The sequence below is a fragment of the Macrobrachium nipponense genome, chromosome 4, assembly GCF_015104395.2.
Source record: "Macrobrachium nipponense isolate FS-2020 chromosome 4, ASM1510439v2, whole genome shotgun sequence".
Taxonomy (NCBI): domain Eukaryota; kingdom Metazoa; phylum Arthropoda; class Malacostraca; order Decapoda; family Palaemonidae; genus Macrobrachium; species Macrobrachium nipponense.
This window is the reverse complement of record NC_061100.1, coordinates 2,834,541-2,854,507: the sequence shown is the minus strand read 5'-3', so window position 1 is coordinate 2,854,507 and position 19,967 is coordinate 2,834,541. Positions and strand designations below refer to the sequence as shown.

The window sequence follows — 19,967 nt, the reverse complement described above, 5'->3', positions numbered from 1 at the left end:
AGTTAGCAATTTAAAACTTTGTTATCTCAAAATGATAAAATTAGAAAAGACCAACATTACCTGCCAGCCAGGAAGTTGGGCAGCTTAGCAGGGAAGTGACCCAAGAGATCAACTGTAAAGTAAAACGAATAAATGTATGTCTAGGGAATTAGAAAGGACGTTGTTTACAGTGCGCCGCGCATGGTACTTGTAGTTAATTTCTTAGAGAGAGAGAGAGAGACTTCTGATAGGTGTCCTTTTTTTCCTTTTTTTACAATTCTTATATGAAAACAGTTTTATTTTCTATTTATTATTTATGATAATGTGACCTCCACCTTTGTAACTTATTTGTACAAAGTGTGCCATATGGACAACCTTCAGACAGCAGTTTGTATTACGTAAAACTATGGAAACGAGGTTATCTCGTATATGAGTAAAACACACCTAGTACCGGCACAATATTTATTTTCTCCGTGAACACATTTATTTTAATATACAGATATACAAAAATGTCATTCCTAAGGAACCTCATTTACAAACTTTGATTAACATAAATCACGTCTTCTCCCCGATGATTCTAAATTATATTTATACAACACATATTTAATACTACAAAATGGTTATCATGGCAACCTTCATGCCCACCAGTTTAAACAAAGCATTCAGTAACACTGTTGGGTCACAAATAGGACTGCAGATCCTGCACCTAAAATTCAGAAACTGGAAATTAATTTCGCTGTTTGCCCTTTAAGAGTTTAGAGTTATTAACTCTCTGCAACATCGTTTGGCTCATATTTTAAGAACTCAGTATTCAGCCTGCCTGGAGACTCACGTTCTATCCAGTTGAGAGTGAAAATAAAAGGTTTAAGCTGTTATAGTATGATATTATTTTTGAATTTCAGTTTGTCAGTACAGCATACTAATGATGGTGTCTCTGGAGTGAATACGAACCAGGAGAATGCCATTCTTTTGCCATTTGTTAGAAAATTATTCATATTGCATTACCCAATGTCGAAGCGAGAGACTCACCCTTTCATAGGTATGCAAAAATGAAAGTATTAACTTAGATTTGAAAATGTAAAATACAATTTGAATCTATTACACCCAGACAGTTAATTGTTTATGAAACAAATTACTGGTCAAAAGTATTTTAGCTGAAATGGATATTTTTTTTTCGTCTGAACCCTTGATATGAAATAGTAATATGCTCTCCATTTGCACTTTAAAAAATAGTTATTCAAATTTATTCTTTCTTTGAAGTTCGTATCTACATTAAAAAAAAGTCCAGTATGATATGTCGTGAATCTTGGAGCTGATAATTATTTATACGGGCTACTCGTGATTTACAAGTAAAGTCATACGTATTCATAGACACACTTCATATAAAAGTGGATATACGCTTTTACATAAATGGGTTGCATATTGATATCTTAACAATTCATCAATTACCTCTCTCTCTCTCTCTCTCTCTCTCTCTCTCTCTCTCTCTCTCCTCCTCTTCTCTTCTCTCTCTATCTCTCTCTTACATTTTTACTTTTCAAAACTCCCGTTTTCTTAATTTTCTTAATCACATTCTCTCTTTTAGGTTTCAAGTCCCTGCAGAACATTGCCTTAGTCATAGGTATCTTCCTTACATTATCCTTTTTTTCCTTTTTACGATCGGTAATAGCTATTCATCATCCAAGAAAGACTTTATACGCTTTACGAGTATGTCTCATGTTTCTTCCCTATTTTTCTTTTTATTAGTCCACCATAAACTGTAATTCGTATTAATTATCATTACATGCTTACACTTACCAAGAGGTACAACAACAGAAACTTCATTATGATTTGTTTATATTACACTGAAATGACTCAACATGACGCTACCCTTATACCGCACAACTCAATCGTACAATGTATTTACAAAACTACTAATCCGTCAGGCATGTGGAAGAATATTGTCTTGTAAAGCACACATTTGTATTTGAAAGTATGAGAATTTTTTGTTATATTGTATTGGAACATTCGCTTAAAGAAGCCTAACCCTGTGTAAAAGCTCTCCAGTAGAACAGTGTTATTGTATTGATTGGTCCATTAGTGACTTCAACTTACCACTAATTGTTAAACTCTAGCTTCTTACCTGTTAAATAATGTACGTTTACAAATGATGTCTCAAGCAGCTCCCTTATTGAAGAGGTCTTTGTTTGTTTATAAGAATTTAGATGATGTATGTATGTGTTTTCCTTTTTTAGTTCAACAATTGAAAATCTTATCGTAAGCATTTGTTGCAAACTGGTAACATTTAAGGACAAAATATCAACAAATCTTTTAATATTAAACGGCCCCAGTAACCATATTTTGAGAGAAGAAGTTGTGCAAGCATAGTATTTAAAAATTTAGTTGCTCTGTATTGAGTGTGACCAGTCCATTCATCCGATTTGTTTGTAAAGAGAATGAACATTTTCTTCTTTAAATAATCTTATACAGTAATCTTGAAATCCCCCTATGCTTTTCGAATATTTTACCCAAAGCTCGAGTGGTATGAAACAGATTAATAGCTTACACCAATACAAAGACAGAACGTTCAAACAAACTCGAAGCTAATGTAAGTACTGCAGATACCCAGCACCTTTTGTTAGATTGTCAAAAACTTCTTGGTCCAAAAATTCCTATCTATAAAATTCCATCTTGTACTAATATTAAGTTGCATCCAAATTCTTCCATTGAGATTCCCACAATATTTACATTATTCAGATAATCTATTTACGGTTATCCCAATCTCATATTTATTGTCTGTGTGAAGCTTGACTCAGCAACCAACGAGCCGCTGATTCTAGAAACTTCTGATTGATTCGCGGTTACTGCGATTGTAGCCTTATTCCAGGAACGAAAAAGCTCCTCGTTTTTTTCATCTGTAAGCGAAGAGAGAGAGGGAACGAAATTGCAGACACCACGGGATGGCCTTGATGAGGAAGTTCAAGTCGTCCCTCGAGGAGTTGAGGAGACAGAAGGCGACGGCGGTCATGATGCTAAAGATGAAATTATCGTGTGCTTTGGCAGCTCCGCTGCCCGTGGTCTTCATGGCCTCTGGAGTCTCACCTGCGGATTGAGAGAAGAAGAGTTTGTTTACCTTCGAAAATTATATTGGCAGTGAGATTCTGAAGTAAGAATGCAATCTGAATATTGTATAATCGCAGCGGTTGCCTGACTGAGAGAATGTGTTGAAGCAGTTATCTAAATTGCATGAGTTATAAGATCGCTGAATCGCAAGACTTCCCAGGAAAGGGGTGTATCTGTTTATCCCGTAGTTGAGGTTAAAATTATGAGACCTGTACTGAGGCTTCGACTGGAGCTTAAGTAACTTATCCATTTATAAATTTACCAGATAATTAAGTCGGAGATGTCACAGAGCTAGTACGGATTCCATTACCTGAGTGATTGCCTTAGTTAATGATAAAGGCATGTACATTCGATTATACAAACCGCGTGAGGTTTTCAACGTTTCAGCTTGGTTTTATTGCTCTCGAAAAATGTAGTTCATAGCTGAAGTCCGCTCAAGGCCCTTGGCTCTCGGGAGTAACAGACATTTAAAACTTGACTTGCCATTACTAGTAGAGAAGGATTACTTCCTAAACGTAATGAAAATAGTGAGGAGTAAATACATTAAATTATCATAATAAAAGAAAACCACAAGATATCTTACTCTCCAGGACGTGGACCATGACGGAGACCTTTTTGGCATTGGCTGGCTTGCAGGAGTACCTGCCCGAGTCCAGCAACGTGGCGTTGTGCACCAGGAGAGACGACCTCGTCAGTTCGCCTCTGTGCTCAGTGAACACCTGGATCTCGCGACCTCCTCTCCTCCCGTAGTTCACCAACTGGAAGGATAAATGTAACGAGAATGGTTTATGATAATGTGTTGGAAAGAGAATAGGAAAACAGATAATGTTTAGAAGTCTATTGTAACGAACTCGAAACAGCATTGAAAGCCTTGTGGAACCGAAAAGTAGAGTATTCTATAGCAGCCAACTATAAACAACAAAAAATACTACAGCCGTATTCGTCAAACATTAATAGAATGTGTGCAGGAGAGATGTTGTAAGCTCTAAATGTGTTTGTTACCATCTAGAGAGAGCGGAAAAATTGTACATAACATGTTTCGTTGAAGACGATGTGTCCAGTAATAAAAGCTATCGCAATAATGATTGCATTGAGAAACAGGAATGTCAGCCAGAAGCTTGAATTGAAGATATTTTGGAGTTCGTTAAGAGGCGTCAGCTGCAGTGGAAGAGTTTTTTGTATCCAAAGAGATTTGTATTGGAAACCAGAATCGATAAAGCCTTTTGTAGAACCACACAGGAGACGGAAGGAAAATCTATACGTTTGTGAGGAATAGATCATTTTCTACGGAGATTGAGGAGGAATAGTGCAATGATGATTGCCGAAGGTACAGAGGGTTCTTATGACAGGATTATGGACTGATAAGCTTATGATGCTTAAGGAAACTTAATGTTTCTTGAGAAAGGTAGAATCGATATGAAAGTATGGGGTGAAAGGAAGTTGTATGGAAAGACTTCCCTGTTCTAATCTTAGCAACATCATCATTGTTCAAGTAGTGTTCAGTGAATTTATAATATATATATATATATGTGTTTGTTTGTTTGTTTGTTTATTTTTGTTTATATTACCTAATTATGTAATCATGTATCCTCCTGTTTTTGTTGTGCAAACTACTATACTCATATTAGATTTATTTTCGGTCCATAATAATTATACATTATTGACATTGCAATCAAAACCACACTTTAAATATCTGACAGCAATAATATCAGCTTTACCTTATCCCTGTGATACCACAAAATGAATTCGGGCGGCGTGGGACTGAAATGGACCACGCAGGTGAGATTGAGGGAGCTGCCTCTGTCCAGGTAGACGCTGCTGGCCCCCAGGAGCTCTGCCGAAGGCACTGAAGGGAAGGGAGTGGAATGAGTCGTTGAATAGAAGATTGGAAATTTAATAAACGAGATGATAGAAGGTCTTTCACACAGCATTCTACCCAAACGCGCTCGAGCATACACGCACGCACACATATGTATGTGTATGTATATGTATATATGTGTGTATGTTTTTGTGTAGGTATATATATATATATGTATGTATGTTACAGTACTATATGATTACATATATATATATATATATATATATATATATATATATATATATATATATAATATATATATATATATATATATGCATATATGTGTATAAATTATATATAATATATTATATATATTATATATATATTATAATATATATATATATATTATAATATGTATATATATTATGTATAATATATATATGTAATAATTTTTATATATGTATATATATTATTTATGTATTAATAATATATGGTATATATATATATTGTTATATTATATATGGTATATTATATATGTAATTATTATATATGTATATAAAATATTATATGTATATATATATATAATGTATATATATTATATATGTATATTATTAATATTTGTATATATATATATATATGTATATATATATATATGTAAATATTATATTTATAGATATATATATATATGTATATATTAAAATATATATGGATATATATATAATGGAATTAATATTAGTATATATAATATAGGTATATTATATATAATGATATATATTATATGTATATATATATATATATTGAATATAATATATATTATGTTATATATATATAAATGTTATATATATAATATAGATTATATAATATTTAATATGTATTATATATATATATATGTATTATATAATATATGTTATATTATATATTATATATGTATATATATAATATATGTATATAATATATATATGTATTATATATTATATATAGTTGTAATATAATATATATGTGTATATATTATATATGGGTTATATATATATATATGTGTATAATATATATGGTTATATATATATGTGTTATAATATATATAGGTATTATATTATATATGTATATATAACATATATGTATATATATATATATATATTATATATATATATATATTTTATATCTATTATATATGTATTATAAAATATAATATGATATATATTATATATATTGTAATATATATATATATATTGTAATATAATATATATATATATTAATATATATATATATATGAATTATATATATATATATAATGTAATATATTATATTATATGTTATATATATATAATATTCTATATATATATATATATATATTATATATATATTATATATATATATATATATATAGTATATATATATATATATATATATATATATATATATATATATAATATATATATATATCTATATATATATATATATATATATATATAGAGAGACGAAGATGAAGAGAGAGAGAGAGAAGAGAGAGAGAGAGAGAGAGAGAGAGAGAGAAAATTTATAGTAATGGAAAGTGTCTAGAATATCATGAACAGGCATTCCTTAAAAGCATGACAGTAACATAATGATTGAAGTTCCTTTGTGGTAAAAGAAATATTTTTATAGTAGCAAATAATGTCATGTCGCGTCACTGAACTTAGGTATTGAAATTTCCCAAAGGAATATCAGCCTTTCGACTGAAATTTAAACATAATGTCAAATGAGGTTCATTAAAACCAATATGCAAATTGTATGTTCAGGAGCTTTTTATACTTCAGAATGAGATTTTGTTGCAAAACGCAGACATTATAATAAGTGCTATGCTTTTTATATATGTAAAAAGAGTGATATAATAAGCCGACTCTTGTGAAATCAGTGATAATTAGTGAGTTCAAAGATACCAACCAAATGTCAGAGCATATTCGGATGCTTATCATTTGCTAATTTTATTTCAAAGTAATATTTTATTTTCATTTTTATTTTGCTTTGAAGGTGCAAGTTACCTAGCCTCCATTTTCATTATATTGGTTGGAAATGAAGGCTGTTTATTCAGCGTCATTATTGGTTCGAAATGAGCCCAATTTCATCTTAATTTATACATATACTAGAGGGAATCTGACAGGACCTGATTGGAGGCGGTAAAGATCAAAGCTTGCTGTAATTTCAATAAGAAGTCATCAAGTTAGAGGAAAGAAACACCTTCAGAGAGGATGTCAGTTACATTTCAGTTGAAGGAAAGCAAGCTTTTTGGTATATGCGAAAAATATTTCAGCCAGAACACGAATTTCTCTTAGGTAATTGTAAGAAATATATATATATATATATATATATATATATATATATATATATATATATGCATGCATATAGATATACATATATACATACATACATACATACATAAATGGATTGAATGCAAATGACGAGAGTAAAAAAAAGAGTTTTATTATTATATAATAATTGATGAAATTGAGTTGTATTATATCACTTGAGTAAGTGATATATAATATTAATATAACATGAAAGAGCCTCGTCCTATGCCGCGACTCTTACTGTGGTATAATTATATTTAACCTTTTCAGAACAAGGAAAATGGAAGACGGAAACATAATGGATTTGCTTAGATGTTCGATTTCTGAACGAAAGGAACTTATTGCCAGGAAACTAAAGAGATCATATTACAAATGAGCTGGTAATGCGATTGGGGCGTAAGAGTGTTTTCTGCATGGGTCTCTCTCTCCATCCATCGCAGATAGAAGCCAAAAGTGAGTGATCGTCTGAACAAAGATACGCTATAAATTGTATAGTGTGTATGCGTATATGAACGGTATGCAGCACGAAAAAGTGCAGGAATGATAGAGAAGGTTGTCAAAACAGAATAAAAATTATTTTGATATTTTCCCCCATGGAAAACAAATCGGGCGTTATCTTTACCGTGCAAACATTGATCAGGGAATATGAAAAAGTTGCTGTTATAAATGGCAATGGAATACAAACATACACTGGGCTGATGACGCATTTCGCAATCACTGCATATTTACGTCCGATATTAGTGTTCTCTAATGCTCAAGGTTCGTCTGTGTTGTTTATCGGACATAAAAGTCATTTATTTTCATTACTCACCCTGTTCAAGTTACCATCATGCAATATTGAGCAATATCTGATGAATTTACAGCTTTAACTTATCACCACCTGAGATCGTGAACATCCTCATAATCACTTGGAATCATATTTACTCACCAGTGATATGTATATTATATATATATATATATATATATATAATATAATATATATATATATATATATATATATTATATATATGTATATATATATATATAATATTATAATAAAATCAGGACTGATCTTTCTTATTTTTGCGCCCCGGTTGGGGGCGGGTTAGGTATGGGATCGTGAGTGTAAGGGAGACATGACACATCCACCCTCATCCTGCAAACCTGTTTGTCAAGACCGGGTGGGGCAGGGCAGGGTAGGTTAGGGGATCTGGAGGGTAAGGTAGACAGCAAGCAGCGCCGGGTTCCAGCGCAGCGTAATGTGTGTATATATATATCATGTATATATATATATATATATATATATACTATATATATGTATATATATATATATATATATATATATATATCTATGTATATATATATATATATATATATAGAATATATAGTATATTATATATATATATATATATATATATATATATATACACAATGTCTGTGTGATTGTTTTTGAATACTTTTGTGTCTAAGCCTTGTAGTTCATTGGTATTGCGACATGACAGGAAAAAGTATATTTTAGTTTAATCAGACTACTGAACTGATTAACAGCTCTCCTAGGGTTTGCCCGAAGGATTAGATGTTTTTACATGGCTAGGAACCAATTGGTTACCTAGCAACGAGACCTACAGCTTATGGTGGGATCCAAGCGACATTATATCGAGAAATTATTTTCTAATCATCAGAAGCAAAATCCTCTGATTCCACGTTGACAGAGCGGGGAATCGAACGCTAGCATGTAAACCACTTGTCCAACGAGGAACTAGCAATAAGGCAGGAGTTCGGATGCTTTGCGCGGATGGAGTGATACAGGACCAGTTCACTCAAACCCAGTGTGCCCTTGTCAACCTATACAATGAATTATGCACCTGATATTTTGACGGTCGTGGTGATTTACATTTACCCGTGGATGGGCATGGGGGAAGCAGCCTCATTCCAGTCTGCTAGGTAGGAGTGTCGAGGGAATATGTATCTATCCTATTGCAGATGACATTGTCTTTCATACATCTTCCGTTTTTTCGAATATTTCCACGCACTGGTAAACGTTTATCATCTTAGTCTTCGTTCAGAAGATCAAAGATAAGAAATGAAGGAATCATTAGTGTCTCTCTCTCTCTCTCTCTCTCTCTCTCTCTCTCTCTCTCTCTCTCTCTCTCTCTCTCTCTCTCTCTCTCCTCGCTCTTCTCTCATCTCTCTCCTCTCTCTATAACGACATCAAACAAAAAGGTCAGAGACTTCTTTGAGGGGCAACTCACCGACGACTTCCAGTTTGACACTGACGGCGGTCACGGGCTTCGTCGAAATGGAGCACTCGTAGAAGCCTGAGTCTGTGGGCTGTGGGTGCCTGAGGACGAGGACCCAGTCTCCCGAAGAAGGGTCTCTGTGGGCCGAGAACCTCTCGTCGTTCGTGAACGTGAAGGATCCCACCGTCAGGACGTGGAGGTCCTTGTGACGGATCCATGACACCTGAGTAGGAAAGACATTATTATCATTATCATCATTCAAAGAGAGCTCATAATCACATGAGTCAATAAAATGAAAAAGTAAATCCACAGTAGTATGTCTGTTTGATTTTGTTATTTAAAATATATAAAGCAGAAAGCTCTCGATGACCTGCATGGTCCTCCTTGTCAATCTGATTATAAGTGCAAAAAGTGACTACACAAAATCTTTGTTTTTGACTTGTTTTTGTGTTGCCCCTTTTTGTAATTATAGCCAGATTGACAAGTAGGACCGTGCAGGTCATCGAAAGCTTTCTGCCTTATATATTTTAAATAAAAATCAAACAGACATACTACAGTGGATATATTTTTCCAGTGTCTTCACTATAAAGTGCTGAAGTTAAACAAGACAGTTGAGTCACATTTCAAGAGTTTTAAGCAATGTCTTCATAAGATCTTAGGGTTCAAGTACTCACAGATTTGGCCCCAAGGTTTCTAGCCTTGCAGGGGATGTGGGCAGGAGCCCCAACGGCTGCCAGGACTGACTTGGGCGTGTCCTTGGCGAAATGCGGCCCTTTCGGAAGAGGAGAGTTTTCGTCCTGTCCCCAGATCCCCCCTCCGCTGTCCCCTGTGTCAACCCTGTTTCGGTTGGGTTTCCCCCGAACTTTGCTGTCGACGACCAACATGTCAGCTGGAAAGTAGGAAAAGAAATTAATTAAAATGATACTTTCAATTAGGATCGTAAAATCTTCGGCTAATCCATCTGGTAAGCCAAATTTTGCCTAGATTATCTGAAAATCTTGATAACAAGCGTGGGTTTAGCGAGATTTTATTATGTATGTATGTATTTATATATGTTTGTGTGTGTGTTGTATGATGGATGTTTTATATACTACTACCTATGTATGTATGTAAAGTCATTTTGCAACTGTCACCTTCAAAATAACTAAAATATTGGTAGTGAGCAAAACAATGGTCTATTTCCAAAATAATTATAAATTATTGGCCACTTCACAATATGAACAAAACGATGCTCCCTTTACAAAAGGGCACTAAATGTTTGCTTATTCATTTTTATTCCCATACTATGTGTGTGAGTGTTAATTCATGTTATAGTTGTGGGGAGGTGGTTGGCCTGGATGTTGGCAGTTAGTCAATACTGATAGTTATTCAAGGGCAAGACTACTTACATGACTGTCATTAATTTCGTTGCATATTACCTTATTAAACATCAGGTACGTATAGTGGACGGACGCAAAACAGAACACTTTTTATACAAAATTATGAGAGGCTTAATAAATGAAAGCGCCAAATTCTTTAAATTTGCTGGGCGGGGGTTCATATATGAAATCGACTAATTACAGGATAAGGAGTTAGAAACTAGATATTCAAGTTCAGCTGCTTTGAAATTCACAGTCATATTTTCAGCTTATGAAGGAAGTTATGGTCATGTTACCAAATACGAGCTACTATGAGATTCAAGGCTTCTGTAACACGGTTTTTTGGCAATAACTTTTTATCTATGCATTTCATAGATATAACGCTTATTCAGAATACACATTATATCTACACATAAATTTTGACTGTATTCTGCATTACGTAGGTTGAATAAATTTGGTACTTATAATGTAAAAGTGACCTTTTTTGATTACGGGCCAACTTACTCAGAGATAAGGTTTCGAACGCACTCGTTACGTAACTTATGACAGCATTTCTTCCCTATTTCTCGATGGATGATTGGCTATACGTAACGAAGGCTATACATCTGGCAACAATGACAAAAATTTAAATACAAGCAAAGCAGTACACCTTTGAAAACTCTGAATCCTCTCCACTGATAATTGTCTTAATGAACAAACCAACAAAATATGTTAATAAATACAAAAACACTTTGATTATTAGTCTAACTCCCAAAATAAGTGTCCTAAGAAATTATGATCTACTTTATAGGTCACAATCAGATTGACAAGATGTAGGGAATAGTTGGTAATTTTCAAAGACATAGTAGACAAGCTTGATTTGATAACTGCTGTATCCAGCAATTTTATTTATCGGCTATAAAAAAAAATTTAAAAAAATAGACGGTATCGTATTTTGGCTTTAAACCTTCACCAATAATTATCGTCAGAATGATGACGTCATGAGGCTCCACCCACTTTGGCCTCGTTATAATTCAGGATAACAATGAAGGCTATCATGGCCATTGTTGTATTAGAAAATCTAACTTCTGGCTATAAAAACTCATTTCTCGAGTAGTTGTAGGAAGTGCTAAATGATCCTCAGGGATCCCAGCAGTTTGCCTAAACGTTTAATTCATGTATATTGCTGCTATTACTAATTTTGCAGCACTACTGCTACAGTAGTATTACTACGCTAGCACAGATACCCCACCCACATCTATGTATCGTTCCGCCATTCATAAAGTCTTTATACCCAACATGGTCGTACAGACTAAAGAAGACGAAAAAAAATTATATCGGATGATCCATTGGTCTGCAGGAGATTTTAGCACATATAAGCTGGTATTTACTTTGGATAAAAATCTTATTTTAACAAAAATAGTTATAGAATGACTGTTTACATACAATCTCTCTCTCTCTCTCTCTCTCTCTCTCTCTCTCTCATCTCTCTCGTCTCTCTCTCTCTCTCTCCTCTCTCCTCTCTCTCTTGGTGGCATAGTGAATAGTTAATGGAAATGTTCGAAATCCTGAATGACATTACAATTATTATAATCACGTTACGCTAAATACAAATCAGACCATAAACAATGGATTTAAACTAGAAACTGAATAATTACCTATTCAGGCTATAGTAAGTATGGCCACGGGCTTTCTTTTTACTATAAAGTTGCAAGTCGTAAGACAAATGCAGTTTTGCAACCACGAGGACAACTCCAAATCCTGTTAGCCATTCTTGACTACTATGAGTTTCAGAGCCGATGGAATAAGGTGAATGGATTTCTGTCTAGTGGATGGGGCGGGGCAACATTTCGTAAAACGATGTTTACCTTGCTTACGTAATGAATGTTTTTCGACTCTTGGCTCGCAATCATTGGCCATGGCGTCGGCTAGATCATTTTTACTCCTTAAAAATTAAAACTATCGGGATTAGGTTATTGATAATGCTGACAGAATTTGTGTGTAGTTGTAAAATACACATATGTCAACTTTCAGCTACCTCCGATGCTTTGATAAGGAGCAAAATTAAAAAATCCGTGTTACAGAGGCCCTGAATTTCATATTAGATCACTGCAAGCGTTGGCATCCTCAGTTGCTGATCTCACAGAAGAAATCCAGCTGAGATGTTCAAGGTAGTTTCATTTGCTGTTGGAAAGATAGCTGCAGATCTCTAAGTATGTCTGCAGTTTCTCTTCGCTATCCCCAGTCAGCAGTGTATCATCTGCAAACATATCTATTTCATAAGTAGGACTTGACCCATGCAACCTTTACTTATCTAACCACTCTGTTCTTCCTCTTTCAGTCCTTGTGTTACCTTACTCTCTTATTCAGAAGTTTCCATCTTTCTTTATGTACTGAATAATGCTATGCCACGATTATTGTTACTGTTGCTTCTGTTACAATTGCAGTTCTGCTGTATGACAATTTTTCCTCTCATTTGTTCAGAACCTTGATCGTAGTCACGTACTTCATTACACTATCACCACCATACTGCAGTATATAATTTGCAATTCCATTAACTCCTGGTGATTTTGCATTTTCTCTCATCCACGATATATATATTATATAATATATATATATATATATATAATATATATATATATATATATATATATATCTATATATATATATATATATATATATATATATAATATATATATATATATGTGTGTGTGTGTGTGTGTGTGTGTATGTATGTATGCATATGTATGATTATATGAGTATATGTATGTAAATGTATGTGTTCACACGTCTCTGTATATATATGTCCTTTTCTGTTCATTAAGAACACACACACACACACACACACACTGATTGCTGACCACAAAAGTGCACTGGTAAGCTATCCTGTTTGTTTTTTTCATTTCAGCACCTTCGAGGAATCCAGCGGTTTGCATTTGTCTCTAACCGGCATGAGCTAAAGTTAACAACCCGATTATTGTGCCTTTAAGATATATATATATATATATATCTATATATATTAATATAGATAATATATATAGTAATATATTATATATATATATATATATATTAATATATATGTTCGTGTGTGTGTTTTATATAAATTATGAGTTCGTCGTGAAGGTCAATTATAGATTAGTATTATGTATTAAGAATATGACGGTAGAAAGAGGCAGAGTAAGAACTTCATGAAATTCCCTCCAAGGTTGAGAGAAAGAAACTTGTTATAAAATGGAAAATATAATGTAAATCATACAAAACTGAGAGAGAGAGAGAGAGAGAGAGAGAGCCTAAAGGTGTCAGAGTTACGTAATACAGCAAATTCCCTTAATCTTTTTGGAATGGTCCCAGTTCTCTCCAGAAGCCCAAGAAAAGGGTGCAGGGAACAGAAGATGAGAAGGAGGAGGAGGAGGAGGAGGAGGCAAAGGAGGATGAGAAGGGAGAAGGGGAGGGGGGGGGTTAGGAGGAAATTCCAAGGGACGCATTTCTTAGTTATCCCGAACCCCGAGTTATGCCGGAGTAATGCGTGGCACGTTAGGCTGCTGAAAACAAAGTTAATTAAGAGCTTAAACTGTTACGTCTGATTAAATGAGAGTTTTTAATAAAATTCAGTTTTTTTTATAATTTCTCTCAAAAATGAAATTAAATAGAAACTCAGAGATATAACATATACAATAATTATATGAGATGGATTTCAGCTTTATTGTTTTTGATAAGAATATTTGATGAAAACATGCGTTTAGAAACGAAAGAAATTCAAATATATGAATAAATTCTTTGGGATGCCTTTCTGCAATGTGATTACCTGATAACATTGAAATGTAAGGAAAGTAAGTTGGTTTATCGATTCCGTATTCAATTGTTTGTCGCTCTTAACCCCGATAAAGTTATGAGTGAAATTTCACCCTTTCTCTTTGGAAAGGTAACAGATTTATATGTAATAGTGTCATTTTTTGAAGGTATCCAAACTGAAAATATTGTTTTTAAACGTCGCTTTGAAATGTATCAGAATGATAGAATTTTATTGAGTTTTAAAGAAAAATGCTTGCTTTAAATCGTCATATTGAAAGATATCAAAACACAAATCTATGTGCTTATTTAAATACTTCTAATGCTAAGGTATAAAGGCTATATATTCCAACTTTCGAGAAATTCATTTTATGTCAAAAATATTTATATATATATATATATATATATATATATATATATATATATATATATATATATATGTATATGAGACATTTTATATTAGTGTTATATATATATATATCTATATTATATGTATATGAGACATTATTATTATAATATATATCTATATATATATATATATATATACTATATACAAATCATATACATATAAATATGATCATATATGAATTTCTCGAAAGTGGGAATATAAGCCTTTATACCTTAGCATTAGAAGTGTTTAAATGAGCATGAAGATTTAAAGAAAGCATTTTTCTTTAAAACTCATTAAAATTCTATCATTCTGATACATTTCAAAGCGTCATTTAAAAACAATATTTTCAGTTTGTGAATATACATATATATATATATATATATATATATATATATATATATATATATATATATATATATATATATATATATATATATATATATATATATATATATATAATATATTCACACACACACATATATATATATATAAAATATATATATATATATATATATATATCTATATATATATATATATAATATATATATATATATATATATATCAAATTCCATTTCCTCCCGTTCTGTGTTTCCTGAAGTGAAAGGTTATATAAACATTTCTTCCACATTTCATCCCTGTCTCAGTTCAAGTCCCAGCTCACTCCATAAAACCTGACGCTTGCTTCCCAGAATGCACCTTTGGGAACGAGCCATCCTTCGCGAGTTGAATGATAAGGCCCTCTATGGACCTCGGCTTAGACCACGTCCCTTCGGAAACTGGATGTAGGAGGAGGGTAATCACGACGGTGCTCAATAAAATCCTGGTTTTATGGGCGTCAGGACCCGTGGTGAAGTGTGTCAAGGTAAAGGGGGCGGTGCTTTATTCCGATTGTATTTTTTTCAGATTATTTATTCTTTTGTGTGCTCTCCAAAGGAACGTTTTTTCTCGATGGTGTAAACACTCGTATTTTCTGCACTATTAATGGGACACTTTTTAATAGTTATTGTTTTTAGAGGGTTTTTGTTTTGGCCTTTGCAATTGTTTTAGGTTTGCATTGTCTATAACGCATTCTCTCAGCTGTCTTATGTTAAGAATTACATTTTGTTAGGTTTACGTTTGACAAGTAAAGGTTATAAAAAGGAAATCTTAAAGAAAGGTATTAAAATATTTAAGTTACCTTTTTCAGATGCCTTTGTGCATTGCCATAACCTCATGATATTGAAAAGCAAAGAAGTAGCCTTTTTCGTAACTGCTCTTTTTGAACCTTTTCAAGGTTTTCAGTTGCTTATAGCATTTCCTTCACTTGATTTTGTGTTTTGCAAGCAATTACGTTTTCTTCAGTTTTTAACTTTCTGTAAAAGAAAACTATTCAAATAGCTGTGTGTCCATCCGCGTTTGTTCTGTCCGCCCTCAGAATATAAACATGGAAAACCAAGAAAACTGAGATCAGATTTATTTTGTATTTGTACCATACTGAATTTTAAAAAGAATGTATGTTGTAAATATATTTGTGTGTGTGGCAAGAGAGAGAAGTAGAGATAAAGACTTTTGATCGCATTTTTCGGAGACATGTCTGTCTAATAGCTATCGCATAACGTCTGGATATCCTCATGTCTTTTAGAAACGCTTCCTACTGGAAGACTTGAATCCGAATGACAAATGAATGAGGAAACTCTCCCTTCCCTGATGGGACTTTATCTCCCACTTTTACTCTTCTTTGTCTCTTTCTTATTTCGATGAATCGAAGCTGAAAAAAGGAACAGAACTCTCACCAGAGAAGAGGATTAGAAGAGCGGTGTGGAGGAGCTTTGAGCTTAACATACTGGTCCGGCTGAGCTCTGTCTTGGATGACGATTTATCTTTAGACTTTTCGCCGCCAACGTCCACCGTTGCCTGCAAATGAAAAAGAAAAACTTATTAATATATGGTAGTGTCTCATTTAAAATGTCAGATTTTATTTTAAACCACACGTGTTTTATAAGGAAAGATTAAAAAGAAAATACTGTCATTAATATATTTAGGTTTTTATTCTGTAAATAGTGGTTTAGTAAATACACCATAGGTTTTTTTTTATACATTAAAGGTTTCTCTTCAGTAAAAACGTCGTCTGAGGGAAATTGTCAGATTGGAGAATGAAAATTTTATATAATTTTTGTTAAAAGTGAAGGTACCATTTTCAAATTTCCACTGGTGAATTATTGAACCTTGGGAGAGCGTAGTATCAAGAGGAAAAGCGATTCCATTTCGGAGTAATTTATAAAACCAGCATCCAATCTCTATTCATTACCAATGGATGCATGCAGACCTGTTTAAAAATAACCGTTATATTTTTGCTATTATCGTTATCACCAGTGAATAAATATTGTCCAGTAGCAACGTTATTGACTAGATATTTTTCAAAGGATAATCAGCAGTTAAAAGCTATACCATTGTTTTCTTGGATTATGTTATTTTTTGATACCAGGAAGGTGAAAGGTAACACGGCAAGCAATGCCTTCCATGTACCTGACGTGAGTAGACGTCTTAGTATTGGCAAGCTCATTTTTATGTCTATTTTTTCTTCTTTTTACGCGAGTTCTGACGTCGTAATGTACTTCTTCGATGACGAGTTCTTGTTGCCTTGTTCAAAGAAGAAAATAAAAACAGAGGAATAATACTCTGCGAAACTTCTTTTTGAAGTATATTCGCAATAGAGCAGTTCTATGAAGGTGACTCCCCAACTTATGAGTTTCCTAGTTCCCACCACTCGTGACCTTTTAAACTGATCTAGCAGGATTATTAAGGTTTGGTCAGTTTTGTCAAATATGTCTGTTAGATGGTTTTCTTTGTTAATTTGTATGATGTAGCATTATAGGCTTTTCTCATTTCATTCATTGAAAGCATGTAATCTTTGTCGCCAGGAGCTTCAATCACGAAATCCTAAGTTTGATTTCACTGTCCAGAATCAGTAGGGGATCGTCTACTAACACAAGCTATTCCATACTCCATTTATCCTCATCCCGAAAATTAGGAACTACATCATCTGTCTACTGCCATTTCTCTGCTTTTTTGCATCACTCCTTCAATGAAGACAACAAACAGCAATGGAGAAACAGAACACTTGTGTCTCTGGGCCGCATTTTCACACCAAACCAGACACTCTCCCGCCAACAAACGCTAACGGATGCTTCACTTCCCTTCCATGATAAAAGAATCTTTCGTCTCTCTGGCCAACTTTCCCTCTGTACCATAGAGCATCGGCTCCCTTCTCGTTGCCGCTCAATAAATCTGCCGTAAGCCTTCTTTAGATTCGTGTGAATCACATAAGCTTTTTCCCTTTACTTTTGAACTTCACCTTTCTGTTTCGGAAGCACACAACCTCCGCCATGTCCCATCGCACATTCCTGCATCTATGACTTTTGTCACCTCTCGTGCCTTCTCAGTCTAAAGTAGAATAACAGGAAGCAAATAAAGGGAAGATAATGAAATAAGGGCGAACACATTTTCCTATCTGATGTAATTCGTGAAATAAATGTAGTATGGCTCTTTGAAAAGAGAGTAGAAATTAAATTGTTAAACCGCTTTTGATGAGTAATTTGGCGGAGGACAAGAAATGTAGGGGTCTCTTACAAAGAGAGAAGTTTAGAGGAAGGCTATATGGAGAAGGAAAATATTAATCAAGAGAAGAGGGACTGATGATAAGGAGATGATGCAGAAACGTTCAGAGAATAACCTTTATATGCAATAGAAACAAAGAAAATAACTTTGAAAACTCATTCCTTAATCATTATGAACCATAAAACAGAAAATGAGAACACAGGAGAAGATAAAAGATTTTAATGAGGAGAGAGAAGTGAAGCAAAACTGCTGCCGGAAAGTAAAATGACGAACGAAAATAAATAAAGTAGGGATAGAAAAATTGAGATGGGCACAAATGTACAAGACATATAGAATGTGGCAGTAGCTGTAGCAGCCCAGCAGTAGTCATGTAAACCATACTAATGCCGTCTTCACTTTGAACAGGAAGGTAACGCCCAGCAGGAGATATTACAGAATTTGCATCCCTTGGGAAAGTGATGGATATGGTCAGGGGAAAGGAAGGGAGCAGGAGATACTAACGTTATAAACAAATATTGGGTTTAGTGATGGCATTGGTAATGTTAGTGACTTTGAAGGGGATGGAACTGAGCTTAAGACGAGGCTTGAAAAGGAATGAATGAATGAATGGGAAAATAAACGAACGACAGAGAAAAACTTGAAAGCAAATTCAATTGTTAACGTCAAATTGATAAGAGGTATTGGGAGGGATTAGAGAAGGTGAACTAATAAAATTAATAGCCGCGCAAGAAAGTATTGGAAATGAAGACGGGTGGAGGAAAGAAAAATAAGGTAGCAATAATCCCTTAAGTATAAGTTTATAACGTAAAGATATGTTTTTCAGACTCAAGTAAATATAGATATCCAACAAGAAATGAGAAAGAATAGAGCGGGTTCGGTTATAATGAAAAATATGAAATACGTATCATAAGGCAAAAACATTCAAATAACGAACCCAGGTAATAAATACACTTTCTTTGGATGTCAGTTTCTCAGTAAGCACATCAATCTAAGAAAAGCTGGAATAAAACGAGGAAAGATAAACTGAAACACAAACAGATTTACCAAAGTGAACTTTATAATATACCTAAGATGAACATGATGTAATCTCAACAACCGACGAGTCTAATAGAGGAGAAAATTTCACTCTCATTTTAATCAAGCATTGGAAAATTTGTAGGATGCATAGGTAGAGAAATGTGACAGAATTGAGTCATGGAGGCATCGAGCTTGAGTGTATTGTGGGTTCTCTGGAATTAATTTTGGCAGATGATGTAGAGGAAGTCATAGGCTAAGAGGAGGAGGATGAACAATGTGGTAAAAAGCTTTGGAGTACCTGACGATGTATAGAGCCACCTGGGATGAAGAGGGAAGAAAATCCCTGACCAGAAATATCAGAAAGACCAGAACTCATTTTCAATTGATGAAAAGGAACGGACATTAGACTTTCCC

General features: G+C 33.6%; 1 protein-coding gene across 1 annotated transcript in view; it reads right to left on the bottom strand.

Annotated features, from left to right (window-relative positions):
* Window positions 1-1,500: 1,500 nt before the first annotated feature.
* Window positions 1,501-19,967, bottom strand: part of LOC135210687 (sialoadhesin-like) — a 220,484-nt gene continuing 202,017 nt past the window's right edge. Inside the window, exons 2-7 of the mRNA XM_064243462.1 lie at window positions 16,712-16,832; window positions 10,097-10,311; window positions 9,435-9,645; window positions 4,800-4,927; window positions 3,665-3,839; window positions 1,501-3,060 (exon numbers count right to left, since the gene is read on the bottom strand). Of these exons, the coding sequence (XP_064099532.1) occupies window positions 2,870-3,060; window positions 3,665-3,839; window positions 4,800-4,927; window positions 9,435-9,645; window positions 10,097-10,311; window positions 16,712-16,832 (1,041 nt within the window). The 3' untranslated portion in view covers window positions 1,501-2,869. The remainder of the gene's footprint in view (window positions 3,061-3,664; window positions 3,840-4,799; window positions 4,928-9,434; window positions 9,646-10,096; window positions 10,312-16,711; window positions 16,833-19,967) is intronic.